At 40.4% G+C, this 15,312-nt stretch overlaps 1 protein-coding gene across 1 annotated transcript in view; it reads left to right on the forward strand.

The window, feature by feature from the left end:
- LRPPRC (leucine rich pentatricopeptide repeat containing) overlaps positions 1 to 5,208 on the forward strand; it is an 86,617-nt gene extending 81,409 nt beyond the window's left edge. Inside the window, exons 36-38 of the mRNA XM_063152074.1 lie at positions 673 to 757; positions 3,295 to 3,437; positions 4,710 to 5,208. Coding sequence (XP_063008144.1) covers positions 673 to 757; positions 3,295 to 3,437; positions 4,710 to 4,766 — 285 coding nt within the window. The 3' untranslated portion in view covers positions 4,767 to 5,208. The remainder of the gene's footprint in view (positions 1 to 672; positions 758 to 3,294; positions 3,438 to 4,709) is intronic.
- Positions 5,209 to 15,312: the final 10,104 nt, after the last annotated feature.

A 15,312-nucleotide genomic window follows, 5' to 3' on the forward strand; every position in this document is an offset into this window, starting at 1 on the left:
AAGTTCTTCTCTTGAAGTGATGATGATAAATACAATGTGATAAACATTGTTTGGTGTCTATAAGAAGGAACTAAAAATGTGTAAGTTTCCCAGCTCATCAAGCTGAAATTTTACTAACACGTCAAAGTTGGTAGTGTGTGATAAAGATGTTCTTCGTTTCAGTAAACTGCTTTTAATTTAAAACCTAAAAATTTTTGAAACTGCAATCAGAGGCTGAGGGAAGGAGGTTCTAAATTTAAGCACATCAGTTAGTGATCTGACTCCTTTTCAGCATTGATCATTGCTGCCATTGACCTCTGGGTCATTGAAGGATGCTGAGTGTTTTGCAGTTTTCCTAAATTGGTTGTAATCCTGCCATATTCTTATTGATACATTAATTGTCTACTTGAAGAAAAAACAAGACACTAATGTTTAGGATTCTTGAGTACAGATTTTAGATCTGTATTGCATTAATTGCATTTTGTGCTTAATTGCTTTTACTATTTCATATCTGCAAAATTTTGGGAAGGAAATTATTGTACATACTTTGAGTCACACAGTCTATTCTTTGTTACCAGTACAGTTTATTTCACTTTAAAACTGTGCAATCACAGTTCTGAATTTGGTGACTTCATTTTGTTCTTTAAGATTTCAAGTTCATGGGTTTTTTTGTATGTGCATTAAATCTCACAGGCCAAGAGGATTGAGGCACTTATGGAACTGATTCCTGAGCATCTTGATCCAGCAGTGGTGTACCGGTACCTCTTGAGATGTTATGGTAAGCAATGGTCCTTGGAACAGTGTTTTGGTGAGAGCTCTGGAGACATTCAGAAAGGTCATGCAAGCCCTTACTTTACAGTTCAAGTCATAAAGAGGTGCAGAGGTTATCTGAGGTTTTTCTTGTTTCAGTCTGTTGGGTCTGTATGCTGTCCTCGCTGTTAGGATGAAAGAGCAACCAGCTGACACAAGCCATGAATCCTTTACTTAGAACCTTAAGTAGAGGCTTCATCCTAACCCATGGGGAAAAATGCTGTAGAAATGAATGACATTTAAAATGAGTTTAGCTTTTTTCCCCCAAAACATGTAGTAATATTGGTTCCTTTTATGTGTGCGTATGTTCCAAAATAATAAGTGATGTGTTCAATCAGTAATGTGAAACGATCTTATTGTTATTAGTGTAAATTATTTATACATCTTATAATGTAGCCAAAGTTAGTATTCCAGATGTCTGCATTTGAATTTACATAAATAGTTGAAGTACTTATCAGTTCTCTTTATAGCTGAAGTCAGAAGAGACCACCTCTAAAAAAGTCAAGTTTTTTGTTTATGCATGTTTATTTGCAAGGCTCACTCTTGAAAAACTAGGACAAACAGCTCCTATGGCAACACTGGCATCTCTGTGCTGTAGAGTCCTTTGCCTTTTGTACTCTGATACTGTCCTCCAGTTTTATAACAGGGAGTAAATCCTTTTCACATGTGTTACAAGCAAAAAAGAACAAGGACAGAAGCCTTTGTGTACCAGTCTATCACAGAGGAGATAAATAGGAATAATTAGGTAAAACACTTCAAACACTTCAAAGATATGGTGTTAAAGGAATACAAACATACTTATTTGAATCAAGTTGTAGAAGTGCTGTGATTGTTATCTAACTTAGAAAATTTGCTTGCTTAGTAATATTGCAAAGAGCAATCACTACCAAAATTGTTTAGCCCTGTAACAGATAGGTTCAGGTTCACAGCAGGGTATGTTTTTGAACATGTTTTCATAAAACAAAAAATTGCCCTTTTGTCGCCAGCACTGTACTTGCTGCTTTATGCTGTCATTAGTCCTCTGCTGCTTTAACTTTAGTAAAAATTCTGTAAGTAAGGTAAGCTATTCACTATCCTTCCTAACTGCATGATGGTAGAGCAGTTTCATAAAGAGATTGCTGAGAATCAATCACTTGCCCTGCTGCACCCACAACAGTGGTTAGAGTGTATTGAACAGTGAAGCTACACTCTGTATGAACAGATGCTTGCTGTACTCTCTTCGGGCAGAAATGTACCTGGTTCCTAGCAGGTTCTAGAGGAGACAGTACCAGCATGAAGAGTTTTAAAAGCTGTTCCCAGGTCATTCTGTGCAAGCATCTTACCTGTATGAGACATTGATCATTTGACCATTAAAGGAATCATCAGCAAAATATTTAGCACAACTGAAAATGAGAAGGCTTAGATTGTGCTCTAGCTATGAGGGGTAGAAATAAGATCTTTTAAATAAAAGTTGCTGGGTTTTTTTAATTTTAAAGTTACTACTAAGCTTTCAAACATGCTTTCTTGTTTTGCACCAAATCCAACCCTGTATTAACATTAATTGCTTCACTCAAAAATTTTCTCCTTTCAGGCCATTGTTATTTTTAATTAGAAAAGGCTATGAAACATGGCAGAGGATTGTTATTACCACAGTTGGTAACTGTTTCTAATTAACAAAAAAAAGGGCAAATAAAATTATAATTGTTTGTGTTTAGCAAAGATATAGTAGAACATAGATCACAGCTGAAAGAAGCTTGATCATCTGTCAGGCATCCATGATGGAACAAATAAAAGGACCTTTACTCCTGTCCTTGTCCTGAGATGAGATCCACTGCCAGGGCTAGCTTTCCTTCAGTCTGGTGAGATGTACAATCCTTTGCTGTACACCTTTTAGAAAAAAGAAATATGTAAAATCACGATTGTGTGGTCCATTAAATGCAATCTAAGTATTAGCTCTTTTTGTTGGTGTTTCCCATACAATAAATCTATTTTAAAGTTGTAGAAAGTTAACAATTTCTATGCTTTCATTAAGCTGTCATTTCATGCAGTTTTTGCAGTAGCCTCCCACATTAAAAAAGGAGCTCAGCCACTTGCCAGATGTGAGTGGGAAGCTCTTTCTCATGAGAAAGGGACACAGGCTATCCATTTCTGCACAAAGCTTTTTTTTCCTTTATGAACCATTGCTTTTATAGCTCCTGTGGTTGCGAAGATGATGTTTCCAAATGTGAACAAGTAAAACCTGAGACAGCTCCCATACTGCAGGTGTTTGTGTTCTCCCTCCCAGGCAACAGAATGAATTTAACTGGACATGATGGCTTCCTTGGTGTTTACAAGGTGCTAGGAACTGTTGTACTGCTTCTAGGACCCTGGGGACAGCAGTGAAACTGTCAAGGGTCGCTTCAGTTTCATCCCAATGCTTCTCAAGCAAATGTCTGAGCAGCAGTCAATGGTTGAGCATGAGTAAAAATAGGTGGAAAGAGAAACAGGTAACCATTGAGATGTTTTGGGTTCTATTTTTTTCCTCAGAATTGGATGGGGATGTTGCTTCTGTAAAGGCTACGTATGAGAAAGCAAAAGCGAAGAATATAGAGCTGCACGAGATCGCTTTGAAATCTTTAGCAACTTTTCTGAAGAAAGTAGGAGAGCCTGTCCCTTTCACTGAACCCCCTGTGAGTATTTCCTAATTAAGAAATAGAGCTGCAGACTTGTGTATGTTCAATATTAATAAAACAAATTGCGTTAATAATTACATAGGGACTAGGTCTCCGCAGAGATTCCTCAGAGGAGGTAATGTGTGAAGTCCTGGGTGTTGTGGGAGCTGTGGTAATCTTGCATTGGATTTGACTTGAGGAAATAAAACCCCTTGGGGCTTATGATATCTAAACTGCCTCCTTATCAGGCACTCATCTACAGGTGTACCTCAAATCTCCTTGGGGCATTCTTCTAAGCAATTGGACTTGAAAAGGCGTGCAGAAATTGTTCTTCAGTAACAATTAATGGCTTCTAGTTTTCATTAATTAGTGTTTTGTGTCTCCTATAAGTTAGTAAGATGGAATTTTAGAACTGTAGGAATTATTTTTCTGTTGCAGCTTTGCTTCTAGCTGCCCTGCCAAGATACCTATGCACTGTGCAAACACATATTACTTGAGGGTGACAAACAGCATGATATTAAATCTGTGAAGATTGCAAATAGTTCTGCATCATTCCTTTGACTAATTGTTTACCAGTACCATTTTTGCTAAGCAGATTTTGAAGACATTCTCTTTTCCATTCCCTAAGCAAACCTTTTATTGCAATTTTTTCACCACTTTTTATATTCTAAAAAAATGTTCTGTAATTTGGTGAAGACTGGCTATATACTGTTTCTCTATATTGCTTCATGATAAATGTGATTTTTAATTTGGAAAGAGTTGAGGAAAATTTTGGCGCAAAATATTTAGTTTAGTCTTTCAATGATTATGATGGGTTTTTTCTGCAGCTTTACATAGTTTATAGTCTGATTTTTTTGTTCGGACTGTAAATTTAAAACATAGAATGTCTGTTTCTTATATGTAGCTAGTGAAAATAAGAGTGTTTTTTCCAAGTCACTGGGATGATTCATTCCCTGTTCAATTTTTCTCTAATGCAGCTTGGTCTTTAAAAACGTTTCAATTTTTTTGACACAATTGCAGATTGAAGTTAAAAAGTATTTTCATTTTAAAATGAAATTGATTATATTATTGCATTTAGTAATAGAAGCTTCATTATGCATTTTTGGCAAGGTTTTCCTTTTCCTTTTATTCACTCTCTCTGGTATTTCTCCTAATTATACAGACTTCAATACAGATCTAGTTTTGCATGACAGAGAATAATAGATTTTGTCAGGACATGAGACTTTGTTCAGAATTAGTAACTTTTCAACTGAAACAAGGTTGAACTTGTTTATTCCACTCTGTTTATAGGAGCCTCTCAAGGTCTATGTGGAAAAATGGAGGAATAGAAGATCGGCAGCATCATGAACAGACGGTTTTATGATTTAGTTGTTTATGAAATTGTTTAAATACTACACTCAATAAAAACTTTAAAATGCATGTTCTGTGTAATTAATTTAAATCTGTGATTAACATCACTTTCCTTAACTGCAGTTGATAAGAAACATTTATTAATGGAAATGCTGTTAAAATTGCTAATGAAATATCAAGGTGCAGCCCTGTGAGATATTTCCATTTTGATGTATGATCTGCTGTAAACTCAACTGGTTTTTTGCCCCTGTTGATTTGCCAGATATATGTATATCAAGAAAGTTGCCAGAGGGGTACAGAACTGTAACTGAAGGAGACTGTCTTGTCCTTGTTCTTTGCCTGGTCACTGTAGTTTGGGGTGAAAATAGGAGGGTGAAGAACATAATCTTCAGGATTCAGCTGTATCTACACAGAAAATAAACAAATTTTTTAAGTTTTCTCTTAATTGTACTTTCTTGTGTTAAGCATCTTGGTAGGGCGTTGGCTATTATATGTCAAGACAAAATACTTCCACCTTTTATACTAGCCTTGTGTGCTGTAGTCATATAGCATTTCATTTTCATAACTCTTAGTCCAGTTAATTTTATGGATACAAGAACTCCATATTCATGAAAACATGTCCTTTAAACAAAGCAGTACCTATTCTTTGCAGGGGTAGCAATTTTTACTTGCTGGGAGACTGGTGGACATTTTTTATTTGAAGGAATGTAGGAGAACAGCCATTCTGAGATGATATTTTACAGCTCAGAGTTGTGTGATCATGGAAATAAGACATGTCTAAGTTACAAAGATTAAATATTAGGTAGAAAATACATCCATTATCTCTGTGCGTTATGGAAACTCACAAAAATTTTAACATTGGTATTGCAAATGGAATACGTTGCCTGCTGAGTACCTCAAACAGGTTTTACTGAAATGAAAGATTGTTTCTGTGCATTTCAGCTTTGTTTATTAATCCTTAAATTTTCAGCCATATCTTAACTGAGATATCTTTCTTAGGTTCTCCCACATAGGCAAAATAGTGGTAATTAAAAATTTATGTGTTGGTTCAAGGCTTTGGCAAAATTTTGCAGGACTTGTATGGTGAAAGAAAGAAATTCAGACTTAATTTTTTTAAAGTTAAAACTCCCAATTTAATTAATTATTATATTAAGAAATACACAGAAAAATCCTGCTGTCGTTCAAAAATGAGGCTTCACTGATCAGGAGGGGGAGAGTGGTAAATTTTGTTCTCCAGGCAAGCTGGATGAGTGCAAGCAGTGTCTGCCTCCTCGGTGGCGTGGTTTTGCAGTGACCTTCATCACTCCACGAGCGTCGACTCGACAGCACACGGCGGCTACGTGCCTCGAACCGCCTCGCACCCTTTGTTCCTGCCTTGTCAAGATAAGGCATTAACGTCTGAAATTTCATTCACAGCCTAATGGTTGTGTGCCCTATCTGAAAGCAAGCCTAGGCAGGACTCAGTTTATTTCATTTCACAAATGGAGATGGTTCTTTTTTCTAAAGCTGCAGCTACATTACATGTGTTTCAATGTAATAGCAGCATAATTGAAGACTGTGTCAACTAGTTGGCAACCCTTTCTCTGGTGCCACAGCTCTTGTTTTTAGAGGTCATCTCATGAATCTCTCCATTTCACAGCAGTAGCCGTGTTCCTGTAAGTGGAGTCACAGCTGAGTGTAACTGGAGGAAATGGGCACAGATGCAGCTGGAGCTGAGCTAACACATGGATTAAGGAAGAGAATATTACTTGAAGCAAACACCAGGTCACCACAGAGGAAGTTAACAGCAGATCTGCGGATCTGAACTCCCATTTGACAAGGAGGTGAAGTCTCATAAGGCTGTGGATCAGGTACTGCACCTATCAGTGGTCTGTGTTGTGATACCAGGGGGTCATGTTTGCAGATTCTGCCCTCTGAGGCAGGAGGGCAGCACACAGGGCCAGAGCCGGATGCAGGGCTGTGTTGCTAGTGCCCACGGTGGGGTCTGACCGTGCAGGATTGGTGCTAGTTAACATCTGTCCATTTTTCTTCTAGCTGGTTTGCCTCTCAGCCAGAACCATGCCCTGTAATTGCTGCAGTTACAGAGATAATAAGTACATTTGATAGCCTGTAACTGAGGAGTGTAAGTGAAATTGTTTTCAGCTCCAAAATTGCCTTTTGAGTGAGCTCATGGAAAGTCGTGGGCTGAGCAAGCCAGCTCCGGAGCCCATTAAACATCAGTGAGGCGCTGCAGGAACATGAGACCAAACAGAACCAGGGTTTCATGGCAGCAGGGACAGGGAAATGAGCTAAAGGACATGCTGACCATTTGGGATCCCATTGGAATAGCCTGGACTCAGGAGCCTGTCTCTGTGGCAGAGATGAGAAGAAGGAGATTATTCAAAGGTTGGGCTGCTGTTGTGTGATAATACTTTTGGATTTCCTGTTCCAGTAAGTGTTTCATGTGCAGTTAAGGGATGATTACACACAGAAGTGCAGTCTCTCCTGTCTTTAAAATGTGGGCCAATGAGGGATTTGTGCCACTCTGGGACACAATCATCTCAGTCTGAAACAAGGTTATAACGGGAGGGTTTTGCAGAATTGGCATTTGTGCCGACTCTTCAAGAGCACGCTTGAAATGATAATATTTCTTGTGCATCGTTGTGCTGAGACTCAGCCATTTCAAGCATGAAGAAAAGTGCAGTTTAGAAGGTTGGCATTTCTTTACCAAATAAGTAGGTGGTTTCATTATTTCCTCCTCTTCAAAGAGAGAAACCTGTAAGATGAGAAAATGCAGAATGGCAGCCTTGCGAACTTGTCACGGTGATTTACTGGTCCTGAGAGCAAATGCACTCTGGCACACTGACCACAGCATGCACCCCTTTAAAGCAGGATAGAATTATTTGCCACCAGCTAGTGGATAACTGGGATTGTGCAAGATCCAGACCAGGTGCAGTGTCTGTGAGATGGGAGCATGCCTTTCCAGAGGCCTCCGTGGGAAGCAGAGAGCCTGCTGACATGCCGTGACCTGACATGTTACTGTAGAAAGCAAATTGTGGGAGTGTGTATGTGTTTGCATAATCGTGTGTCTTGATTGGGGTTGAGAGGACTGGGAAAAGCTTGCTGCCTGAATTGACATGACTTAATCTCACTTCTGTGCTCTGCACCACATTATGGGCTTGCCTCTTACCACATTATGGGCAGGAGCAAGGGGCTTTGGGGCTTTTGAGATCAAGACAGGAAAAGTTTCCTCGTTAACTACCGATGTAGTCATTTGCAGCATGATAATTACATGCTATGGTTTTATCCTTATCTACTAAAACACTTTGTTCAACTCATTGTCTCCTGAGACCCTTTTTGATGGCAAGAATGGCAGCTTGGTAGGTTAGTAGCTGTCTTCACACTTCCTTAATATGTTCCCACTGTTGAAAATGGGGTAGCTGAAGGGATTGTGACTCTGGCAGTGAGAGTCAGAGGGCTTTTATAGATGGAATGCCTGAGTCAGCAGGATTCCAGCTGCAGTTTACATGACAAGGGAGAATCATAACTGTGAAGGGAGGATCATGAGTGCACATACTGACAAAGGAATAGACTGGTAGTGTGTTCACTGGGGTACTACTGGATTTAGTGCTTTACTTTGAACATGTGATGCTTCTGGACTCCCCAGGAACACAGCAGAGAAAAAAGTGACAGAAGTGATTGATGTGACCAGGAGGTCTCACTGTTCAGTGTGAGAAATCTGTCAGCATCTAGAAAGAATGTCCAGTTTCCTGCACTGGTTTATTTTTACTGTAAAGGTGAAAAAAGTAAGCATGTAAGAAAAAGCTGAGACTGTAATTGAATATAGCCTTTTTTTTTAGCAGATATTTCTCTGCATTTCTTAAAATTAGTCTCATAATTTCTGTGTAAACTAACTGCCAAAAAGTATTTCCTTTCCAGAATGGCTGCAGCCTCTGGTGGTTTGCCAGTGCTTCTGTGAATCAATAATCAGAGGAAACCCAATATCCTTCTAAGTTAGTGACTCCAGCTGAGACTGTAATTCAATCTGAGGGCATCTTCCTGAGTGTGCAGATCCTCAGCTACAAGAGCAAAGTGCTGGGTTTCCCATTAGATATGGAAATAAGATATGGAAGTTTGAGGTTTAAGTTTTCTCTACTGTTTCCTGTAATTAAGAAAATGAGATAATAGAAACTGTCTCATGCAGTGCCTGCTATAGATGGGAGTTCCACGTTGATCTACTTTTAGATAAAACTATTAATGCAAGGTTTCTCTCTGATACTCTTAAACCTTTATATTGCAATTGGCTAATGCTTCACAATTTCTCATGTGATTACTCTTGAACACTGATAAAACACTGTATCTGTGGAATTGCTGTTGTCTGGAGTGATTGCCACCAACCTCTTTGTAGCTCTGGTTTTTTACAGTTATTTCTCTCAGCTCCAAGTGCCAATGAACTCAGGGCTTAGGAAGCAGCAAATCCCGGTGTCTGGCCTTGAGCCTGGACAACCAGCAGCAAATTTAATTATTGGCTTTGCAAGTAGTTGGCATCTGCTGTTCTTCACATAGTCCATGAGACCAGGGCAGATGTGAAAAGTGAGTTTTGGGAGGGTTGTAGATAGTTGGAGATGAGTCTTGAGGGCAGGAGTGGAGAGTGTATTTACCATGTGGAAAGCAGTTTGGGCTGGAGGGAAAGCAGAGGAGTGTGGACAGGACAGAGTTGTTGTGGCTAACCTCCTTCAAGGCCGTCAAAGGCAGCTCTGAAAGGCTGTTTTGTTGGGTCCTGGATTTTTATTTATGGGAGATGGGCTGGGAATATATTAGGGATATATTTGTCAAAATACTGGATCAGTGCAGAGGAACTCTGAAGGGATAGGAAGTACAGGGAAACTGGGGAGGATGGCAGTTGTAGGTCTCAACAGACAAAAGCAGCAGCTTCAGCATGATGCCTTAGGCCTGGGATTTGGGAGTGATTGGGACAGGGAGTGAATGACCATGAGGGGAAGGAGCAGCCTGCAGCTTGTTAGCTGCCATGGTTGATGACACACCACCACGGGCCTTTGCCCTTTGCATGCCTCCTGCTGACTTCTCTTCAGCTGCTCCTCCTGGACATGTGCTGCTTCTCCTGGAGGTGTGCTGCCGTGGCAGCAGCAAGGGCTGCTAGGGATGTGTTGGCTGCTGAGCCCAGCTCCGTGAAGGAGGAGGCCACAAAGAAGTGATCAGAGCTGCTGAGTCAAGCTGGCCCTCATGCCTTTCCCCCACGGGGAGTTGGGATGGCACTGGCCCTGTAACCACAGCTGAAGGGAGAGGAGCATCATCACAGGCCAGAAATTCCCAAATGAAGTTTGTTCCAGCAGCAGCCTCTTCAAGCTCTCACTTCTCAAATCCAAAAGCAGCTGTAAGAGTGTGTGTGGTGTTAGTGTAGTTCAGGGTGGTGCCGAACAGGAGTCTGCATACAGGACTGTGCCCAGCATTGCGGCTGTCACCAATTCCTTGTGTGTTCTGCTACTGGAAGTGCAGCCTCAGGTGAGGTTGGAACTGAAGCAACTGTGTCCAGTTTCTGAACCTGCTACTGAGCCATAATCTGGAAAACTTTCTGCCTACACCAAAAATAAATCATGCAATTGCCCTTGTTACTTTTAGAGTTCCCTGGGATTTCCCTCCCATCAGTTTAGTTAGTAGACAGAGCAGCTTGTGTGTGGGGTTAGTTAACTGCAAAGCTTGATCATCTCTAGCAATTTTACAGTTCTAATGCCCTCAGAATCCTTTGTAAGTAAAATTACGCTGTAAAAATTGGAAATAGGATAGAAAGCTTATGCTCACTGGAAAATCCATTAGGAGCAATGTATCTGTAGACTTTGCTTAAACAGGGTTTTTGCATTTCTTTGTGATATTATTGACACAGCCTACATTTCAAACATTAATGTTCAGCAAGAGAGAGCACTGGTAATATCGTGTACTGCACCTGGTTAACAGTTCAGCATTCCAGGGAGGAGGAAAAAACCCGATCAAGTGTGTGATAGCTGAAAATAAATATCTAGAAAATGTGAAATTAATTATTTAGAGTCCTCTAGTTTTCCATCTTTTTATATATGCACAGTTAATGACAACCATATTTTTCATCCCCTATAGTACATATAAAATATTGTGCTCCAGTTGTGTTTGTACCAAGGAATACAATTTCTGCATTTGAGTGTCTTTCTCACTGTCATCAATAACATTATGAATTTGTCTAAATTCAGCAAGTAAAAACAAGGTTGAAAACTATGTTTTATACCACTAGCTGCAGGGGGCATAAAATTACGGTAATTTGTGGCTTTACTATTGTCAGTCATGTTCAGGAGTTTTTTTCCAGTGGAAATTTGTCACGCGCCTGTCACTGAACATACTACAGAGCTGCAAGGGGTTTTTCTAGTACAGAGGCACTGAGCAATTTTCTGTGAAGTACATAAAGCTGAAAATACTCATTCACCTTTCTGTTGTCTTGCTTTTAGAAGGAAGGAGCCTGGAGCAAGTGTGTGGAAAGCGTTTGTCAGTGCTGAGCTCTGCTGTAACCAGAAAATTGCACCTTTCTTGGTAACAATACTTGGCCAAAATGTTTTTTTACATGATTATTTGTAGGAATTGTGGGGGGAATTGGGGAAGCAGGTACAGTGTGTGGTGTGAGAGGCCAGAAGTGCTGTGTGCAGGATCACTGTTGGGCTGGTGGCACCATGCTGGCTTCTGGACTGTGCCCATTGTGTGTAGCTCTGGGGAGGGAGTGGCAGCTCATGCTCCTGTTGCTAAGAACTACAAGCCAAAAAGTTTATTAAATGATTCTATCCAAGGGGATGCTAAAAGAGCAAAGAAGTTGTTGATGTTCTGCCTTGCTCAGCTCAGATCAGAGTCTCTTGGGCTGATGACTACCACAGGTTTGACCCCCAAATTTCCTACCTGGAAATCCAGCAACTGCCTTGTGTAGCATAACATCCCAGTACCTGGTGGCAGCTAGTAGGGGCACTACACATCGTGTTCTTCAAAGTTTTCATTTTGTGTAGCACATTTTTCTGCTGCCTGGTTTGGAGCCCTCATTTTTTGGGTTTATGCCTTTCCATGGTCAGATGAAGCACTGCCACCAGACAATTGGCTATTTTTAACTGAGTCATAGAAGATTCAAATGTTTTTGAAAAGTGGTTGTTAAGATAATACTAGTTCTTTTAGGGCAATCTTCACAGCATTGAATCTTGAGAAGGATGATGTTTACTTGTGTCAGGGAGGAGCTGCTGCAGTGCTGCTACATTGTTTGGTTTTCTTCCTTCTGATTTTCTCCATGAAACATGAAGGTTTTCTATTTTGTTTCAGTTGTTTTCTAAAAACTTCCCCCATCCTGCAGTAGTGAAAGTGAGCAAATGTACTGTCTTGAAGACTGATGATTTTACCTGTGACCTGATACAGTTGAATGTTATATTGCAAGGCACTGGGAGTTTATTGAAAATTACATATTGTGTGCATTTTGGTTTGGATTACTTGAGAATGTTCCTAGATTTCCAATTCCTCTGCATTTGTTTGAAAATTCAGGCTAATTTGCTTGTGTAAAAAATATAAATTATTTTTGAGGCAAATGGCATTGATTGTTTACTCACCAGGTAAGTTCTGGCCAGTACTGTAACACTTAGGCCTCTAAACCCACTTGCTCCACATGAAAAACTACTGTGGGGCAGAAACGGTGCTGAGATGCAGTAGGAAATGTAGCAAAATCTGATCATGCTTAAAGAGGAGCAGAACATCCAAATGTGTTGTTGATGGGAGATGCTGGTTCTGAAGCCATGGTGTGAATGTTGAGGGTTTGAAGTTGCAGGGTTTTTAGTACTGGAAGCATTATAAGCATCTAATTGTGACCATGAAAGCAAAATAATGCCAGCAAAATTTGCAATTCAAAATAACCTTTAAGTTTGATTTAATGACAAAATAAATGCCAACAAACAGTCTTATATTAATTATATAAATTGGCAACAGCACTTCTACAAATTATGGATTTGAACTGCTTTTTAAATATTCTCTGCAAAAAAAAAAAAGGAGCAATCATAGGCATTGGTAATGTGTGTATATACATATGTATGTAATCCATTCATGCAGATACTTCTACATATTAACATGAACACACACACACATATATATATATGTGTGCTTTGTAAAGCTCAGCAGCTCTGAAAAGGGTTAAGCAGTTTTAAAATTACCTCAACCCACTGCTTAAACATTGTTGCCTTAATTAATAGCTGCTAACACATGAAGGGCTTGTCTTGGCTCTCAGAGTCTATATTAAAAAAAAGCAGCATGTCACAGAGCTCTGTGTACACTGTTTCTTGTCTACTGCCATTAAAATTAATCACTGTGGCTATAACCTGAAAGGTTTGTTATTTCTGGTACAAGTGGACACACCACACCTGCAATTTCTTACCCAAAGAATCTCCACGTCTGTGATCTTGTCTGTGATTTTTTTTAAAGGAATTTAATGGGGTTTTTTTATTAAAAGGAATGGCTATTGATACTTGTTACTTAGCTAGCATTTCTGAACAGAATTTTGGAATGAACAAAAATGAAATGAAACTTTTGGCTACTACTTATTAATTTAGGCCAGCCATAGCGAAAGCAACTCCTTCCCCAAGGAGAAGTTAAAAATATTTTGGAGGACTAACACTATGAGCCAGTATGCAGGGCAGTGTTTCTAGAATCCAGTTTCCAGTGCTAAAAGAGTTTGTCCTTTTGGCATAGTGGAGACTGTATAAACTCGGAATGGAAATTGGGGAAGAACTTCCCACCTCTTGCCATATTAAATACTAAACTAATAAAGGGAATTTTAAAATCTATTTCTCAACAGATCAGTATCCATGTAACCAACAACGACTTTTGTGGCTCTAAATTTGGTGAATTTTCCTTACAAACGTCATTGCTGCTTGTGTTTGATAATCCCATTCCCAAACTGGACACATCTGCACACTGCAGCCCCAGAGACTGGCGCAGCTGGGTTGTGCACAGTTCAAACAGCCTGGAAACCCTGTAACCAGTTAAATGTGGTGCCAGTTCAAAACCAGTTTTGCACTGATTTGGTTCCCTGCAGGAGCAGGGACTGGGTCTTACAGCTGAGGAGATCCCTTCTAAAGCTGGCCAGGGAGGATGCAGGGAGAGCAAAGACAGCCACTGGTGACTCCTTGGGATGGTGGCTCTGTCAGACTGGTGGGCAGTGCTTTGCTGAGTGGCACATCTGCCTTACCACGCTGCTAAAGTCGCCAAGATTGTACTGGCCCTGTGGAGTGGGCAGCACAGTGAGTTTTGGGCAGAGAGGGCAGCACGGTGAGTTTTGGGCAGAGGGGGCAGCACGGTGAGTTTTGGGCAGAGGGGGCAGCACGGTGAGTTTTGGGCAGTGCCTTCCTTGTGCCTTCCTTGTCAGCGTTGAGATTGTTGTGGACTGCAGCAGCTCCGGTTATACTGACAGAGGGAGTGCAGACAGGAGGGAATAGTGAGCTGCTGCTGATGCAGGGAGAGTCTAAGGAGAAGGAATGGCTACTCAAACTTGGAAAGCAAAGCTGTGTTGAAATTCAGTTATGACTCTGAGCCTTGGTCGGAGCTCGTGGGAAGACTTCTAGTGCCTCACCAGCCATTTGCTTTTGCAGCAGCAGCTCTGCAGTGGGAGCATGGCATGACCTTCCCTGGCTGAGAGGGACATCATTCCCCCAAAGCTGCATTATTTGCAAGTGGGGCAGGTTGTGTGTCATCCACCCACTGGTGCCTGAGCTCTTCTCCGCACGCACCCCACGGATGCTATTGTTAGGCACGAACGCTAATTGCTGGTATTTCAAGGCTCCTACCTTCTTATTGCTAAAGGCTGGAACAATAATCACAGCCTAGATTCCCCATCTCTCGGCATCAAGGAAACAAGATATGATCATAGGCAGCGTGCTAATGTAATTGTAGTATATAGAATATGAGCTTTTTCTGTGTAAACAGAGGCCTGGCCACATCCTATGATAGCTCTTCCCGCACTCCGCACGCGGGCTGTTCCTCGGCTCACCGCTCAAGTCCCCATTATGGATACATCCAGCCTTGTCATAACACCACCTCTGAAACACTCACACCGTTTGGTCCTGCTGCATAATGGTGAGAGGGTGGAATATTAAATGGAAAAAGGCTGTTTAAGTAATGTCAGCAGCCTGACTAATTTCACAAAAGGAAGGAAATTCAAAGTTAAGGCTATGGTATATTCTTATCTAGATGCCTGAAGATTTCTGTGCATGACAATATGCCCCTAAAATTCAGAGCTGTCCCTTATGTCTTTAATTTCTCCCATTGTGTCGCTCCTTTTTTTTTTATTAAACATCAAAGTGAATTCACAACAGAGAGTCAGCCTAGAATTTAATCCTCTAAATACCTTGAAAATAGAGGTTTAGACTAGAAGTACCAATATATACCCTTAAAACTTCAGTGTAATATAAAAGAGATTCTAATCACAACAGATCATTACAAAGAAGAGTAAACCACTTTAAAAAAAATTAAGTGTCTTAAATATAATAAAAAGGAATAATTAAGAATC

Source organism: Melospiza melodia, chromosome 3, assembly GCF_035770615.1.
Source record: "Melospiza melodia melodia isolate bMelMel2 chromosome 3, bMelMel2.pri, whole genome shotgun sequence".
NCBI classification, from domain to species: Eukaryota; Metazoa; Chordata; class Aves; order Passeriformes; family Passerellidae; genus Melospiza; species Melospiza melodia.